Source organism: Arachis hypogaea, chromosome 9 (assembly GCF_003086295.3).
Source record: "Arachis hypogaea cultivar Tifrunner chromosome 9, arahy.Tifrunner.gnm2.J5K5, whole genome shotgun sequence".
Lineage (NCBI taxonomy): Eukaryota > Viridiplantae > Streptophyta > Magnoliopsida > Fabales > Fabaceae > Arachis > Arachis hypogaea.
The window spans coordinates 120,238,130-120,257,316 of record NC_092044.1 but is presented as its reverse complement, the minus strand read 5'-3'; the positions used below and the strand labels follow the sequence as shown (position 1 = coordinate 120,257,316).

General features: G+C 28.7%; 2 protein-coding genes and 1 long non-coding RNA gene across 3 annotated transcripts; 1 reads left to right on the top strand and 2 right to left on the bottom strand.

Annotated features, from left to right (window-relative positions):
- The first annotated feature begins 239 nt into the window (after window positions 1-239).
- On the top strand, window positions 240-2,603 carry LOC140175015 (uncharacterized). The gene is made up of 2 exons (XR_011865190.1): window positions 240-747; window positions 2,419-2,603. It is a non-coding gene; the product is annotated as an uncharacterized lncRNA (long non-coding RNA).
- Window positions 2,604-8,531: 5,928 nt separating this feature from the next.
- Window positions 8,532-11,337, bottom strand: LOC112712713 (transcription factor bHLH30-like). Its single transcript, XM_025765648.3, has 2 exons — window positions 10,409-11,337; window positions 8,532-9,498 (listed from the first exon to the last, which is right to left on the bottom strand). The coding sequence occupies exons 1-2, from the start codon at window positions 10,988-10,990 to the stop codon at window positions 8,995-8,997; spliced, it is 1,086 nt and encodes a 361-aa protein (XP_025621433.1). The 5' UTR covers window positions 10,991-11,337; the 3' UTR covers window positions 8,532-8,994.
- Window positions 11,338-15,924: 4,587 nt separating this feature from the next.
- On the bottom strand, window positions 15,925-18,731 carry LOC112712712 (transcription factor bHLH30-like). Its single transcript, XM_025765647.3, has 2 exons — window positions 17,802-18,731; window positions 15,925-16,891 (listed from the first exon to the last, which is right to left on the bottom strand). The coding sequence occupies exons 1-2, from the start codon at window positions 18,381-18,383 to the stop codon at window positions 16,388-16,390; spliced, it is 1,086 nt and encodes a 361-aa protein (XP_025621432.1). The 5' UTR covers window positions 18,384-18,731; the 3' UTR covers window positions 15,925-16,387.
- Between the last annotated feature and the right edge of the window lie 456 nt (window positions 18,732-19,187).

Below are 19,187 nucleotides of genomic sequence, written 5' to 3'. Positions count from 1 at the left end.
TTACCACCAGACTCCTATTATTTACAAAAAAAATAGGTCTTCTATATATATAAAATAATTTTCTGTAACACTTGATCCACTTATGAATTTGAGTTATACTTAATACTGCAAGTAAAAGTTCAATCCACTAAAGGCTCACCTCAAATTTAGGAGTCTTGTCCTCCATTCCACCACAATTCAGAAGCAGAGAGCCATGTCTCTTTTCTCCTCTCTTCCTCTCAACTTTGTGTTGTGTGATGCTATTTCCGGAAGAACCGCCACTGGCGAGCCAGGCACCATCGTCCGGCTCCAGTGGCTCTTTCTCCATCTTCCCTCGATTTCGTTCTTTGTTACTTTCTCTCTATCTTCAGTCGAAGCCGCCACTTGCCATTGCACTAGAGCACCACGCGCGTCTCCCTTACGCTCAGTGAAAGCACCAACCTCAGCACTGCTCTCAGCTCTATCGTCGTCGTGATATAGACTTAGATCTCAGCCTTTCATATGCATAATTCCACCAACCACTGTTGCCAGGAGCTTCAGTGGGCGTGCCACGAGAGGAGAAACATGACGGAAAGTGCCGGGACGAGACACTACACCACAAGAGGGCAGCCCGATTCTCCCTACCTGTGAATCTCCCTTCCACATCGTGAGGACTCCGATCTTTGTATCGCAGCCGTTGCTCCAATCCACGCCGCTCTGCACACTGTCGCTGCCTTCCATGGCGGTCTCTTCCTTCCTCTTTTCTAGATCTATGATATTTGAATTTTGGTATGAACTTTTTAATTGTTGCTGACATTGTATTGCCACGATATTGTAATTACTAATTGATAATTGACATTGATGATTGCTACTTTGTTGCTTGATCTGGAATTTCTGGAATTGGACCTTGAAATTTTGATTGAATTTCTGTGTTTGAGATTTGAATTTCTACTTGATATGTACTTTCTGTTGATTCTTCTTGTTGTTGTTGAGGTTGAAATCCAAAATTGAAATATATTGAAAACGATTTTGATTTAAGTAGCTTTAAAAAAAAGAAGTATGTTTTGAATGTTTTTAAAGATTATTAAAGAAAATCGGATTCTTATAATTTTGTTAACTTGTAGTTTTAAACTCATTTGATTTCTAATAATGAGAAGAGATTTGATTAACTAGCCAAAGACTTTAAAGTAGAAAATTGAGTATAAATTCAAGGATTTGGGAATAGGAAAGTGGGTTTAAGATTTTTAATAAAATTAAACATAAGAGTTAAAAGGAAGAAAGTTATTTTAAGGAATATGATGAAAACTGTGTGCTGTTGATTTGGAGGCGAGTTTAGTGAGTTGTTTGAAGGTTGTCTTTGAAATTGAGGTGTTAGGTGTGATTTAGTGACAATTGAGTTGTGTGAGATCCGGTGATGATTCTGGTTAATTATAGTGATGTGGGGTGATAACTGTGATTGATGACGTAGGTTATGATATTGATGACAAGATTCGTGATGAATGAGACATGATTGAGAATGATGTGGATATTGATGAATTATGATTGAAATATTCATATGGCTTATTTATCTGAATTATCTGAGATACAAGTTTTCTTGGATAAAGTACCGTGACTTGCCACCACGTGTTTCAGGTTGAGACTCGATATTCTGTTGACCCTACGACATAAGGGTGACCGAGAACGTATAAATTCCCGGGAATGGTACCCCCATTGAGCGATTTGATATATATATATATATATATATATATATATATATATATATATATATATATATATATATATATGTATATGAGAAAAAGCTATGCATAGACTCATGGGGATGTGCATCGGGGGACTGTCCAATGGTTAGCTACCAGGACATGTTGGTTTGACTGTATAACCGACAGATGAGCTCATTAGCCATAGGACAGGCATGCATCATATGCATTTGTATGTTTTGATTGAGTGTGTATTTATTTTGGTTTGCTTAACTACTTAGCCATGTTCATCTACTACTTGTTTTACTTGCTGTACTTGAATCCTATCTGTGATTTTTTTTGTTTGTTTGTATGTGTATGTTTATCTGAGAAATTCTTTTTGGTGGAGGCGTGATGAGGATGGTTTCTGGTATGTGGTAATGAAGGTTGAGGCAAGTGGACTAGGTGTTGATTGAGTATTCTAATGTATATATTATTTGGATAGGAGTGAGCGAGGTGAGTTGGGTAGAAAGTCACTAGGCACGTCTTTGGTCCTTTTTGTTTCATTAAACTATTCATCTTTGTAAGTTAAAAAAATTTCTTTAAACACCTTTTAAAGTAAGTTTTTCACCAAACTTTTTCAAAAGATTACTTCAAAAAAATTGTTTTATAATGGAATTAATTCTATTTGCAAGTATTTTTTTATTTTGATGGTATTCCCATTCCTACTAAGAATATGTGGTTTGTTCTCACCCCAATATCTTTCACCCTTTTAATGATACAGGTTTGAAGACTCAGTTTGAAGCTGAGGGTGATTATTGACTTTATTTATAAGTTACTTTCATAGAGTTTCCTCACTGGTTGTTTAAGATTTTTATTTTATACAGAGGGATAGGTGTTGTATTTGAATTTTATTTTAATTTACTTGTATAAGATTTATTATTATTAGTAATTATGTGATTATTATTAGTTGGTGATATTTGATATATGATTTTTAGTGAGTTGAAAACAATTATCTGGCATTTTATTAAAGATTGAAATACGATTTCGAACTAAAAGCTCAATGTAACATCCCAACTTTTTGAATCAAGTCATTTTTTAATAACTAATTAATTATTAAAATGGTAATGATTTAAGATTTGAATTTAAAATTTAAACATATGAAAGCACTAGTGGTAGTAAATCTCTAACCGATAATAAACAACCCTTTAAAATATAGTCATAATTAATTCTACATTTATTAGATTTGAATGATATTTAGTTATATGAAAAGATAAGAATACTAGCTCTATTGCTTAAGTTTAGTATAAAATCAAATTCAAATTAAATTAGGTAGATAAATCGGTTACAAGTTCATAGTAGAAAATCGCGCTCTTATCAGCCAACCTGATATACTAACAGTATTTCAGAAATATCTCAAGTTGTGGTTATTTAATTGACTTAATTTAAGATTCATTTTAAAGCTAATTCAATTCTCTATAAAATTGTCTCTAATAGCTATTTCCAAATTCTAAATGTAGAAAACGTTATAGGGCTCACAAAGTGACGATTCAGATTGAATATTTCACCTAAATGCCTCCTAACATAATCTGCACATACCTGAGAGCTATTTGATCATTCCTTTCTCATTCTATTTCCTTTTTCTATACAAAACATTCTAGTATACACAAAGTATAGCTATGGAACAAGTCTCTCTTCACTAACAAACTGCATCTATTTGCATCGGAATACCTATCGGAACTTTACTCGAGGTAGGGGGTTTTATGCTAATTTTTATATGTCATATATAGATGTTAGCATTAAATGTCATGATATAATGTCTCTTTCCTTCATACGCATTATGCATTATAATAACAATCTTATGTGCATTAAAGAACTGAGGGAATGATCCTTCGATAAGGGAATGTGACCCCCAAAGACAAGATAATCGAGATGATCCTTCGATAAGGGAAGGTGATCGGCAAACTTTTGGAAATATTCGGTAAGGGAAGGGGACTCCCATCAATTTTATAATAATAGGTTGTCATAACTTCCTTCTTGTGTATGTCTAAATAATCTTGATTGTAAATTGAATTGAGGGAATGATTTTTCGGTAAGGAAAGGTGCCCCGAAAGACAAGATATCGAGATGATCCTTCGATAAGGGAAGGTGATCACCAAAATGTTTGGGATAAGAATCTTCGGTAAGGGAAGGGGACTCCCACTTTTTATACCGGTTTGATCTCAATACCTTCCATAAAAGTTACGAGAAAAAGTAATGAAAAATGCAATAAAAAGTGTGTTCATGGTTGTTCTTCTTTTATCCTTTTTTGATTTATGATTATGTTTATTATTGCATTCAAAGATCCTTCTTTATTCAAAGTTCCTTTTTTTATGATGTATGATATTGTTTAAGATCTTTATTTTATTCAGATTTATTCTGTTTGACTTATTTATGACAATATTACTATTCTTCTCTTATTTATTATTTATTTTGTCTTGCTTTATGGCCTATGAGAACATCATACCAAGGTTTATGAGTTTACATTTATATGTTTTAACACTATAGGCATTTTGTATGCATCACACATGTCATAACATAGGTAAATGAGAAGCATCTAAAGGTCAAACCACTCCGACTAACAAGGACTTTTGAAAAAAATAATTAAACAACATTGCATTATCACTGTTTTATTTTAAAACTCGGAGTGGTTGGGGATGGATACGATGACACCATATAGATAAACTATTGAGAAACTTTTGTTTCTCACCCCTCTCTCCGTACCATCTTCATGTACGATGCAGTACAAAGTAATACACTACTCAGTTGAGGTGAAAAGACAAATGCACTAGTGAGAGCAAGCCATCGAGGACGTAGATATAAAACATTAAGCGTTTACCTTAAGAAGGAAGAATATGCGATTGTTTTAGTCATAGTTATACAAATTAAAAGAATTAGGATTTTCGGTGTGTCTTGTTTAATTTTTATTGAGTGATTGCAAATTGTAACTATGATGTTTCTTGTTATAATTATTTGGTATGAGTAAAGCTTGTTATTGTTATGCCTTCATAGTTTAGCACACCCATTTTTTATGTTAGTATTTCCAGATCCACTTATATTTTTCAACTAATAACTATTCTAACAAAAACTAGTTATTCAATACTTTTACACATGTAAATTATTTTATAAAAATATTTTATATTACTTTAAAAATTTCGCAAGGTTTTGAATATCAGCTACTAAATATAATCCAGGTAAAGCTTAACTCAGTTAAAAAACATTAGGGTATTACACTCAATATTAAATAACTAATAAGGAAAACATGTTAATAACGCCTTATTTTTGCTACGATCATGACGTATTAAAAGTTGAGTTGTTACAATAGTGTTCAAAATACATCAATCAAATCAAAATTTGATTTTTTATGTACTAAGTGTAGCCTTAAAAAATTATCAAATCAAAATTGACCTTTATATATATACTTATATATATCAGAAACAAACAAAAGATATTTTACATCTTATTCCTTTTATTGTGATCAAAATCACAATAAAATTAAATAAATAAATAAAATTAAATTAAATATTTGATTATAAATATAACTTTTATATTAAAAGAATGATAATTTAATCACAATTAAATAATTAAAAAATAACTATTAATTTATTAAAAAATCATCTCAATGAAAATAAATACATCATATGCTTAAAAAATAATTTGAATTAATCCTATTAATTCAGAAACTTTAAGAAAATACGAATAAAAATTTAAACACAAAAAATCTGGCTCTGATATCACTGAAGATTTACCATGTATTCATAACACGCAGCGGAAGAAAAGAAGGTAATCCTAAAGATCTATTTTATGTTTAAACTTTATTCCAATAATATAAAATATATAGATCAGATCTAAATACTTGTGTACGCCAGTAAAAATCTTTTTCTCCTTCGATGGTACGAAGGCGCTATGTGTATCCACATCGAGGCTAACTGTTGCTGTCAACTCTTTGACCAATGGATATGTGATCTAAATTAAGAATCTCTTTGCAACTTTTTGCACACCATAAAATTCTTCTCCAAGAATTAGGCTCACATACATTTTTGTGTGTAGAGGTAAAGGAATAAAGCTTTTATTATTCTCTCACTTTTTCTCTACTCTTGGCATACATATATATAATATTTGTTACTAATTTTAAATTTGATTCTCAATTCAAATTTGAATCATATTTTGAAATTCCAAATATGAATCTTTCAAATTTTATGAATCATATCATAGCAATTTAAAACATAATCGATTTGGATCTCATCCAAATTTATAATTCAAATTCAGAAATAGAATAACTAATTATTCTCAAATCTCATTTAATATTCTCAATTATCATATTATTATTATATTATTGGTGCTAGCAAAGAATACAATAATATTCCATTTGAATTAATATAATTATTTATTTGATCAAATTAAAATAATAATTAAATAATTTTACAACAAAGATTAGAACACTCGTTAGTGTGTGACTCCATACGTTCAATACTAAGCGGGTAGTAAATTAGTCATACTAAATTTACTAATCAGGGTTGTCGTCTAGCAACACTCCTCAACGACCCGATAGTATGAAATAATATATTTTTACTAAGAACCTCAGAAGAACAAAGTATAATTCCTTCCATCTTTTTCGACTCTTGGTTAACTCTTAGAGTATGGTTTAATTGTCATTATCAAACTAACTTGTTATTATTATTATAATGAACTGTGAATGACTTAAGAAATTTATTTCTTTATTCATTCAATTCCCTTAACCAAGGTTTTATTCATCTCAATCATTATAATCATAGAGCTCAAACTCTTTATCGAGAGTTGATGGATTCCATATTAACTAATCATTAATTCTACAAATATTTAAATCATACCCAATATCCATTCAACTAGCACCCTAGGGTATTAAGTATCCGGAATCAAAGTACAATAAATATATTGTTAATTACTATGATAGTCGCAAGTCAAAGGAAACTCTATTACTATGTTCATCTTAAAAATATCCTATTGACAAATATGCGGTAATTATAACTATTAGAAATTCTCAAATTGAGTCAATTCAATTGTTTCACTCTATATGCACAATCTATATATATAATTTAATAAAAGAGATCTATTAATCTCCATCCAATGAAGACCATTATATATATATATATATATATATATATATATATATATATATATATATATATTTGTGAATTATAATGTCTTTTTTAATAATTCTATGACCAAGAATAATTTAGATTAAATTATAAAAGATTTATCTCTCAATATTATGATTACTATCATAATGATAAATCTCTAAATTTAATCATAGGCTTTATTATATTAATATTTTAATTTAATAATAATAATAAATTATTTGACACATGATTGATTGAATTATAATCATACTACTTATCCCAAACAGTACGTACGTTTGAATTTACAAAGCTTGCATGTATGTGTATAGCATTATTTTCTCGTAATCTTTAATTAGTGTACTCTTTTAATTTTTATATATAAGATTGAGAAAAACTTGATCTAAAAGCACTAAAAGTATATTTCTAAGAAAATTCTTAAACTAGCCTCAAATTAAATACTTCATGTATACCATGAAAAGTAAAAGTAAAACTTATTCTACCGCATATTAAATATGAAAAATTCTTGTATAAGTAGTGTGCATATTTATCACATGCACGTTGTATTGTAAACCGTCTTACCTCAAATTATTAGTATAACTGCTTGTATATAGATGAATTACAATAACGAGTCACCAAAAAAAAAAGAATTACAATAACGTAAATAAAATTAATGATGAAATTCATATTCGTTATTGTAAAATATAATAAGAGTTAATTAATTTTAATTCACTAATAACGTATGAAAAAAATTTATATGGACATCCTAAATAATTTTTAAATAATAATTTAAAAATTAATTATTTTTATTGACATCATAATAAATAATTGAATAACTATTTAAAATTTTTTTTATACTATTGGTATATTAAAATTAAATTTATATAATAAAAGACAAAATGTTAAAGTTGTACCCATATATAGTTCAATTTATCCTTAGTCATATATCCTGTATATCCGTATATATCACAAATATTTGATAACAAAAAAATTAGTAAAAAATAATTAAAATTTATTTTATTTAGTATTTATTAATTTATATTTAAATTGTTAGAAGATTAAAGTTAGTTTACTAGTATCTACTTAATTTTATAAAGATTATTTCTTATAATAAATATAAAAAATTAATTTATGTTTAAATTGTTTAAAGAAACGCATATATTTTATACAAGAAAATTAATAAGAAAAATTAAAGACGAAATGATCGTTTATACTTTGTAATAATACTTAGGATGATGGTCAACAACTGGCTACGTAAAAATATAATAATTCTGAAATAATCAATAATCATGAACTTTAAAAAGGTGCTTTTTGTTGAAAACTATTTTTTAGCTTAAATTTGCTAAATTTTAATCATATAAAAAACTTAATTTTATGCACTTTTAATATAATATCTTTTATATTAACATTTAATTAGATGTTATCGTTACATAGAAAACATAATTTTTGTAAACAATTACATATGAAAAGTTAATTAGTTATTCCGATGATACTTTAATTTTAATCATACACTCAAAAAGTTAATTATATATATTCTTAAAGAAATGAAATAATCGTTTTAAACTTATAACTATATTTTTTAAATAAAAAATTGTCCTATATATGTATGTATGTTAACCACTAATAGTCTCTTCACATCGTCACCAATAATTTAGAAATCCAGAAAAAAAAAATGCAACAGCAAAGCACATGCATGAAGGTTTCTCTTCCCACTAAAAAGATATCCATTACTTTCCCTGTTTAATAAATTTCTCTCTATCCATTGTATCCAACCACTCATAATGTATATATAAGCTGTCAACCATTACACATACACTAAACACTAAACACATCATATTATCATTACCTCATTCCTTCAAATATATGATGATGTTGATATATAGAGGACACAACAACATACATTGTAGTAGTAGTAGTAATCACATTTCTCAGCACACCATGAAAAAAACACCCCCAAAAACAAAAGATTACAATATAAATAATATAATTCAAATCAAAAGATATATAAAAATATATAACAACAAACTAAACTAGGCCTTTAATCCGCTAAAATTTTATAAAGACCTTCAACTTTAGTTAATAAACAGGTGAAAATTCAGGTACAATTATTTTCGTATAAAATTGATTTATACCAATACAACTACACATGAGTTTTCACCTAATAAATAACCGTTGCAATCTTGCAAATGCAGTAAAATGGCAACCGCAATTTAAAAGCGTTGGATCTAAGATATGGAGGATATGATATTAGTCCTTTGTCTCTTAACACTTGCAGAAGAAGAACCAGGCTCATTCCCAACACCGCCATTACTTTTCTCCATAACTGCCTTCAAAGCTTCCTGTATTGAACTAATGCAGTATTGGTAACTATTATTATGGTCATGTTGATGATGATGATCCTCATTGGCGGTTGATGATGAGTAGTAATCTTGTTCAGCGGTGATGAACAAGACGTTCTTGACACGGCCACCGAGTGTAGTGATATCTGCTTTGAGGGTTCGAAGCTTCATTGATTTCAAGGTTTTGATGAGTTCAGGCAAGAGATCGGACCTATCTTCGCAGCACAAAGAGGCTTTAATTACCAATTTGCCATCTTCATCAGATGCATCGTCCACAGTGAGCTCGTCGGATTCTGTTGGAACTGAACTCGTCTCTGCGATCATTGATGTTTGCCGTTTCAGTTCCTTCACATGTTGAATCACTTCTGCTAGCAATGATGCTTTATCTGTCTGAAATTATTATTTCATACAATTGTCAATATGTAATAGATGAAAATTTAATTAGGTACAATTTTTAATGATAATTTGACATGTTTAGCTAAATTATTATCTAATTATATTTAAATTTAAATAAAACGTGTAAAACATTATATGAGAAGTTGAAAGGAAAAACAAAAAAAAAGACCTAAAAAATTAAATCCATATATATTTTAATTTATTTGGTAACATCAACTTTAAAATGTGATGAGAAGTTGGTAGGTTATGGCATGATAGAAATAGAAATATTAGTGGTGGTGGAAGCAAGAGTGTGTGAGTGACAAGGGTGCTTTTCAATTGAATTCTCGAAGGTGAGTTTGACTAATCAATAATGTGTATTAGCATTAGAAGAGAAGCTTATTAGCTTTTTGAGACTGCTTCTTGGTTCCTCTTTATCGTATCAACCCTGCGACATTAACGGTACCACCTGCCTTTACCCTTTTAATTAGCTTAGCTACACTTAATTACTTTTCCTCGGAACTACCACACAACAAAGAAACACAAGAGACACTCTCCAAAACACATAATTAAAGTTATATTAACTAGAGAGCAATCATACAGAAAGCCTACCTCTATCTATAGTATATATATATCAACCATGAGTTAAGTTACTAACCAATTCCGTGTTTTTTTAAATAGTTTCTGATATTTTAATTACATCAATTATATTTTTAAAATTAACAAAAATATACCTAAATTTTGTGACAATGATTAAGGAACAATAACAACAATACAGTAACAGTTCTTGAAAAGGTTTTTATAAATGAATGAAATAAACACACATCAAATCCTTAATGAATCTGTGTTTTAACATCGAGATTATTAAGAAATTGAATTGATTTGATAGAAGAGAAGAGAAGAAAGAGAAAAGAAGAAGAGTTACTTTGGTGGTGCTAGGCAACAAGCTTCTGAGCTTAGAAAGATGATTATTGATCCTCTCTCTACGCCTCCTCTCAGCTTCACTGTGGCTTTTGGAAGCAGCAAGAGCCTTAGCCTCCATGATTTCCTGAGCAGTCATCTTGCTCAGTTCAGCTTGCAGATCAAATGATGAAGTAGCACCCTCATGATGATGATATGCTGCTGCAAACTGCATGGAAGATGATGATGATGGATGAACCCTTCTACTGTTGAAGAAGCTTGCATATGGTGAAGCTTGTTGTTGTTGTTGTGGAGGCACAATAAACGATTCATGGTTGTTGAAGGGTAGTTCTTGTATTGATGGCATGGACCATGGTTGCTGCTGCTGCGGCTGCGGCTGCTGATGCATCATTTGATCAGAAGAAGACAACATGTTCATATTCATGTTCATCATGTTCATATTGTTGCTATTGATGAAGCCTCTTCCTCCTCCAAAGATCATTTCATCACTCATCATCATCATGTTGTGTTGATGCATCATATTGTAAGAAGATGAAGAATAAGAACACTCCCCTTGATGCTGATTATGATTTATCTCCTGTTTCATTTCCCTTTCATATATATATACATATATTGAAAAACTCTATTCAACAATAATATTACAAACTCCAATGCTTTATATAACAATATCTTTGTGCAACTGTGCCTGTTGCAAGTCACAATAATAATATTAATATTAAATTAGTAAATGAAATATGTATGTATATATGGAGATTCAAAATGTCAGTAGCTTATAAGGTAGGAATGTAGGTGTTTTGTATTTTTTATTATTATTTATTCTGGTTTTGTCTGATGTGACTAAGAAAAAGAAGGGATTGGAAGAAGAACAAAAGCTTGGAGAGGTTTTGCTTTACACTTGCACAAGGAATAAAAATGAAAAGGGTATTCAAGGGGGTTAGTGAAAAGCTAAGAGACATATTAAAAAAGAAATAAAGTGGGACACTACAAAACCTCCTTTTCATGTGTGATCATTCATTATACTCTTCTAATTCTTCCTTCTAATCCTATCATCATCATGCTTTGCCCATTCAATTAATAATTAATTAACCCCCTACCATATTTGTTTATTCAAATATATATAAATTATATAAATATACGATACTAAAATGAATGAATATTAAATAAGATAAAATTTAACTGTTTTTACTACAAAAAAAGGATAGATAATGGTGGATATTTAAAAACGGTTTACAAAAATCGCTGTTAAATAAAATTTGGTAACGGTTGGTGCAACAAATTAAAAAAAGATTTCTAAAAACTTCTTATTTTGCAGCAGTTCTATTTTAATTGCTGTAAAATGTTAATTTCACAACGATTTATTGCAACAGTCAATGTCAAATATTTTATTAACAACAATTTTCTCTCAACCGTCATAATATGTTTTTATCTCAAATTTTTATGTTTAAATTTTGGCTATTTTTTGTTATTAAATATTTTTAAAAATAAATATATACAAGTAATTTATGATTTTTTTTAATTGTTTATCAAGGAGGGAGTTTGGATCTCTCTCTATCTTTCTGGCTCAGTGTCAAATCTCTTTCACTTGGTGGGTGTTTTTCTGCCACAAACCTTTGTGCGGGGTAAGGTGGTGACCCTTTTTATCCTTTTACCCTTCAACAAAACTTTCCTTTTCCTTTGTGCTTTGTTGCTCTCTTTTTGGTTCCTTCATCGTTTTTTTGTTATTTGCTTTACCTTTCTAAATTTTCTTCTCATCTCTCACTCAAACTAGCTTTTTGAGTGCTGCTACTCCACTTTCCTTTCCTCTTACGGCAATCTCTGACCTTATTATGCTTATGGATATCTTTTTAATTATGATCATTTTATGTACTTAATTTTCGAATGTAATATAAATATAATATTATAATATTAAAAATAATATATAAAATAATTAATTTTTAGTTAGTCAACATTAGTTAATTTTTTTATTAAAAAAAATTAGAGTTTAAGATTTATAATTTAAAATGTAAAGTTAAAAATTAATGATTTAAAATTTAAGACAGATAAAATAATTTTTAAAAAAAATTAATATTAATTGAAAAAACATTAATTCTCTATCATTATTCTTATAACATTTATCGTGTGTAAATGAGTATTCTAATTAATTCTTGAAGAGTACTTTGAAAATGGAAAACATGTATTGCATATAGCACACTAAAATATTATTAAAACAAAAACGTGAAGAGTGTTTACACTTTACACTATTAATAAAGTAATCTACACTATATTGATATGTTTGAAATTTATTTAATAAGTTAAAATTAAATTCTTCCATTAGACAATTTTTTTTCCCACTTTTATTCAAACTGTAGTTCAATGTTCAAAAATTATGTTTATATAACATATATAATGCATAAAAAATATTTCATAACTCAATCATAATTTTATATAGCATGCGCCATCCATAAATGGAATTTGAATTAGATATATCCTATGATGAATTTTTGTCTTCTAAATTAAGCCACAAGAATCCTCGTACAGATCAAGAAATACACAATTTTACAACACTTCAGACCTAAATATATAGGCACCACATGGTGATCAATAATTTTATTAGTAGGTGTTTTAATTTTAATTAAGACACTTGGTATAATAAGTAAAACTTATAAGTGCCCTAACTCATCAAACTTGCTAAGTTGCTACGTATATATATATATTCTGTGCACAGTAATTAATACATAGAATAATGTATTATAGAAGTAAAATCTAATTTTTGATTGTTATAAAATATAAAGTGCATAATGACTTATAACTTTGTCTATGTGAGAGAGAGAAAGAACCATGGCGATGGCAAACACAAGCACTGTTGAATAAACACACAACACAGATTGTCGACCGACCAAGGACTATATATAAGACTGATATAGTATCATCATCATTATTAATAGCTTAGCCAAACTTTTTCTTTTCGTTTCTTTCCCTTTAAGAATGGAATTAAAGTTTCATCAAAATTTAACTTTCCTATATACGAGAGTAATATTTTATATATTGATAATAACTATAGTATATATAGATGAGATACTATAGATTATAATAGAGCTAGGTTCTAGTGGCAACCTTAATTTTCCCACTGAAGTTAAGGTATATTATATTTGACTAATCGTACAACTAACATAATAGTTTTCCACATCAATTTTAATTAGTTACTATATAAACTAGCGAGCAAGATTCATAATTACTAATTAGTATAGTAGTAGTTAATAATTTAGGGTTTGTGGGGTTAAGGCATATCATTTTCAATGGTGGTAAGGTACCTCGGTCAATGCAAGCCCCTCCCACGTTCTTCTATACACTTGCTATGTCCACGCCACCCTTTCTCCAAGACTATGTAATCATTGTGTCTTGGAACACACTCCACCTTCTTCCACAGTTATTCCATTCCACACACACCCCCCTCTCTCATACTCATATTTGTATATGTGTCTGCCTTTAATTTGCCTTGGTTTCAGTCCTAACTAGCTGCACTTATTTATATTTATTTTATTCTCTTAGTCACACATTATGATTTGTAGATAATGACATAAATACAGTACATAATATGATATGATACAAAATATATAGATATATAATTTTAAAATTTTATAAAATATAAAAATATACATATATATATAAAATATAAAATATTTTTTAAATAAATTATAATAATATTTTAATATTTTATTAATATTAAAATATAAATTAATTTTTTAATTATTTTTAGTATTTTTTAATTATATAAAATATATAAAATATTTTGTTTTAATAAATAATAATATATACTATTTTTAAACTCATTTCAATAATACTTGTTAAGAATAAGATTAGACACGTTGGCACGCGATGATATTTAAGTGTATTCAAATGTATCTAAATTTTTTTTATTAAAATACGGTTGGACACAGCAGACAACAAGATATATGTGTCAAACAAATATTGATGAGTATTGTGTCTAAAATATGTTCAACACGTGAATACGATAATCTAACAAAATATCCGTAATTTATAAGTTACATTGCTTTTTACTCTTTTACATTATAATACGTTTGAATTTACAAAGCTTGCATGTATGTGTATAGCATTATTTTCTCGTAATCTTTAATTAGTGTACTCTTTTAATTTTTATATATAAGATTGAGAAAAACTTGATCTAAAAGCACTAAAAGTATATTTCTAAGAAAATTCTTAAACTAGCCTCAAATTAAATACTTCATGTATACCATGAAAAGTAAAAGTAAAACTTATTCTACCGCATATTAAATATGAAAAATTCTTGTATAAGTAGTGTGCATATTTATCACATGCACGTTGTATTGTAAACCGTCTTACCTCAAATTATTAGTATAACTGCTTGTATATAGATGAATTACAATAACGAGTCACCAAAAAAAAAAGAATTACAATAACGTAAATAAAATTAATGATGAAATTCATATTCGTTATTGTAAAATATAATAAGAGTTAATTAATTTTAATTCACTAATAACGTATGAAAAAAATTTATATGGACATCCTAAATAATTTTTAAATAATAATTTAAAAATTAATTATTTTTATTGACATCATAATAAATAATTGAATAACTATTTAAAATTTTTTTATACTATTGGTATATTAAAATTAAATTTATATAATAAAAGACAAAATGTTAAAGTTGTACCCATATATAGTTCAATTTATCCTTAGTCATATATCCTGTATATCCGTATATATCACAAATATTTGATAACAAAAAAATTAGTAAAAAATAATTAAAATTTATTTTATTTAGTATTTATTAATTTATATTTAAATTGTTAGAAGATTAAAGTTAGTTTACTAGTATCTACTTAATTTTATAAAGATTATTTCTTATAATAAATATAAAAAATTAATTTATGTTTAAATTGTTTAAAGAAACGCATATATTTTATACAAGAAAATTAATAAGAAAAATTAAAGACGAAATGATCGTTTATACTTTGTAATAATACTTAGGATGATGGTCAACAACTGGCTACGTAAAAATATAATAATTCTGAAATAATCAATAATCATGAACTTTAAAAAGGTGCTTTTTGTTGAAAACTATTTTTTAGCTTAAATTTGCTAAATTTTAATCATATAAAAAACTTAATTTTATGCACTTTTAATATAATATCTTTTATATTAACATTTAATTAGATGTTATCGTTACATAGAAAACATAATTTTTGTAAACAATTACATATGAAAAGTTAATTAGTTATTCCGATGATACTTTAATTTTAATCATACACTCAAAAAGTTAATTATATATATTCTTAAAGAAATGAAATAATCGTTTTAAACTTATAACTATATTTTTTAAATAAAAAATTGTCCTATATATGTATGTATGTTAACCACTAATAGTCTCTTCACATCGTCACCAATAATTTAGAAATCCAGAAAAAAAAAATGCAACAGCAAAGCACATGCATGAAGGTTTCTCTTCCCACTAAAAAGATATCCATTACTTTCCCTGTTTAATAAATTTCTCTCTATCCATTGTATCCAACCACTCATAATGTATATATAAGCTGTCAACCATTACACATACACTAAACACTAAACACATCATATTATCATTACCTCATTCCTTCAAATATATGATGATGTTGATATATAGAGGACACAACAACATACATTGTAGTAGTAGTAGTAATCACATTTCTCAGCACACCATGAAAAAAACACCCCCAAAAACAAAAGATTACAATATAAATAATATAATTCAAATCAAAAGATATATAAAAATATATAACAACAAACTAAACTAGGCCTTTAATCCGCTAAAATTTTATAAAGACCTTCAACTTTAGTTAATAAACAGGTGAAAATTCAGGTACAATTATTTTCGTATAAAATTGATTTATACCAATACAACTACACATGAGTTTTCACCTAATAAATAACCGTTGCAATCTTGCAAATGCAGTAAAATGGCAACCGCAATTTAAAAGCGTTGGATCTAAGATATGGAGGATATGATATTAGTCCTTTGTCTCTTAACACTTGCAGAAGAAGAACCAGGCTCATTCCCAACACCGCCATTACTTTTCTCCATAACTGCCTTCAAAGCTTCCTGTATTGAACTAATGCAGTATTGGTAACTATTATTATGGTCATGTTGATGATGATGATCCTCATTGGCGGTTGATGATGAGTAGTAATCTTGTTCAGCGGTGATGAACAAGACGTTCTTGACACGGCCACCGAGTGTAGTGATATCTGCTTTGAGGGTTCGAAGCTTCATTGATTTCAAGGTTTTGATGAGTTCAGGCAAGAGATCGGACCTATCTTCGCAGCACAAAGAGGCTTTAATTACCAATTTGCCATCTTCATCAGATGCATCGTCCACAGTGAGCTCGTCGGATTCTGTTGGAACTGAACTCGTCTCTGCGATCATTGATGTTTGCCGTTTCAGTTCCTTCACATGTTGAATCACTTCTGCTAGCAATGATGCTTTATCTGTCTGAAATTATTATTTCATACAATTGTCAATATGTAATAGATGAAAATTTAATTAGGTACAATTTTTAATGATAATTTGACATGTTTAGCTAAATTATTATCTAATTATATTTAAATTTAAATAAAACGTGTAAAACATTATATGAGAAGTTGAAAGGAAAAACAAAAAAAAAGACCTAAAAAATTAAATCCATATATATTTTAATTTATTTGGTAACATCAACTTTAAAATGTGATGAGAAGTTGGTAGGTTATGGCATGATAGAAATAGAAATATTAGTGGTGGTGGAAGCAAGAGTGTGTGAGTGACAAGGGTGCTTTTCAATTGAATTCTCGAAGGTGAGTTTGACTAATCAATAATGTGTATTAGCATTAGAAGAGAAGCTTATTAGCTTTTTGAGACTGCTTCTTGGTTCCTCTTTATCGTATCAACCCTGCGACATTAACGGTACCACCTGCCTTTACCCTTTTAATTAGCTTAGCTACACTTAATTACTTTTCCTCGGAACTACCACACAACAAAGAAACACAAGAGACACTCTCCAAAACACATAATTAAAGTTATATTAACTAGAGAGCAATCATACAGAAAGCCTACCTCTATCTATAGTATATATATATCAACCATGAGTTAAGTTACTAACCAATTCCGTGTTTTTTTAAATAGTTTCTGATATTTTAATTACATCAATTATATTTTTAAAATTAACAAAAATATACCTAAATTTTGTGACAATGATTAAGGAACAATAACAACAATACAGTAACAGTTCTTGAAAAGGTTTTTATAAATGAATGAAATAAACACACATCAAATCCTTAATGAATCTGTGTTTTAACATCGAGATTATTAAGAAATTGAATTGATTTGATAGAAGAGAAGAGAAGAAAGAGAAAAGAAGAAGAGTTACTTTGGTGGTGCTAGGCAACAAGCTTCTGAGCTTAGAAAGATGATTATTGATCCTCTCTCTACGCCTCCTCTCAGCTTCACTGTGGCTTTTGGAAGCAGCAAGAGCCTTAGCCTCCATGATTTCCTGAGCAGTCATCTTGCTCAGTTCAGCTTGCAGATCAAATGATGAAGTAGCACCCTCATGATGATGATATGCTGCTGCAAACTGCATGGAAGATGATGATGATGGATGAACCCTTCTACTGTTGAAGAAGCTTGCATATGGTGAAGCTTGTTGTTGTTGTTGTGGAGGCACAATAAACGATTCATGGTTGTTGAAGGGTAGTTCTTGTATTGATGGCATGGACCATGGTTGCTGCTGCTGCGGCTGCGGCTGCTGATGCATCATTTGATCAGAAGAAGACAACATGTTCATATTCATGTTCATCATGTTCATATTGTTGCTATTGATGAAGCCTCTTCCTCCTCCAAAGATCATTTCATCACTCATCATCATCATGTTGTGTTGATGCATCATATTGTAAGAAGATGAAGAATAAGAACACTCCCCTTGATGCTGATTATGATTTATCTCCTGTTTCATTTCCCTTTCATATATATATACATATATTGAAAAACTCTATTCAACAATAATATTACAAACTCCAATGCTTTATATAACAATATCTTTGTGCAACTGTGCCTGTTGCAAGTCACAATAATAATATTAATATTAAATTAGTAAATGAAATATGTATGTATATATGGAGATTCAAAATGTCAGTAGCTTATAAGGTAGGAATGTAGGTGTTTTGTATTTTTTATTATTATTTATTCTGGTTTTGTCTGATGTGACTAAGAAAAAGAAGGGATTGGAAGAAGAACAAAAGCTTGGAGAGGTTTTGCTTTACACTTGCACAAGGAATAAAAATGAAAAGGGTATTCAAGGGGGTTAGTGAAAAGCTAAGAGACATATTAAAAAAGAAATAAAGTGGGACACTACAAAACCTCCTTTTCATGTGTGATCATTCATTATACTCTTCTAATTCTTCCTTCTAATCCTATCATCATCATGCTTTGCCCATTCAATTAATAATTAATTAACCCCCTACCATATTTGTTTATTCAAATATATATAAATTATATAAATATACGATACTAAAATGAATGAATATTAAATAAGATAAAATTTAACTGTTTTTACTACAAAAAAAGGATAGATAATGGTGGATATTTAAAAACGGTTTACAAAAATCGCTGTTAAATAAAATTTGGTAACGGTTGGTGCAACAAATTAAAAAAAGATTTCTAAAAACTTCTTATTTTGCAGCAGTTCTATTTTAATTGCTGTAAAATGTTAATTTCACAACGATTTATTGCAACAGTCAATGTCAAATATTTTATTAAC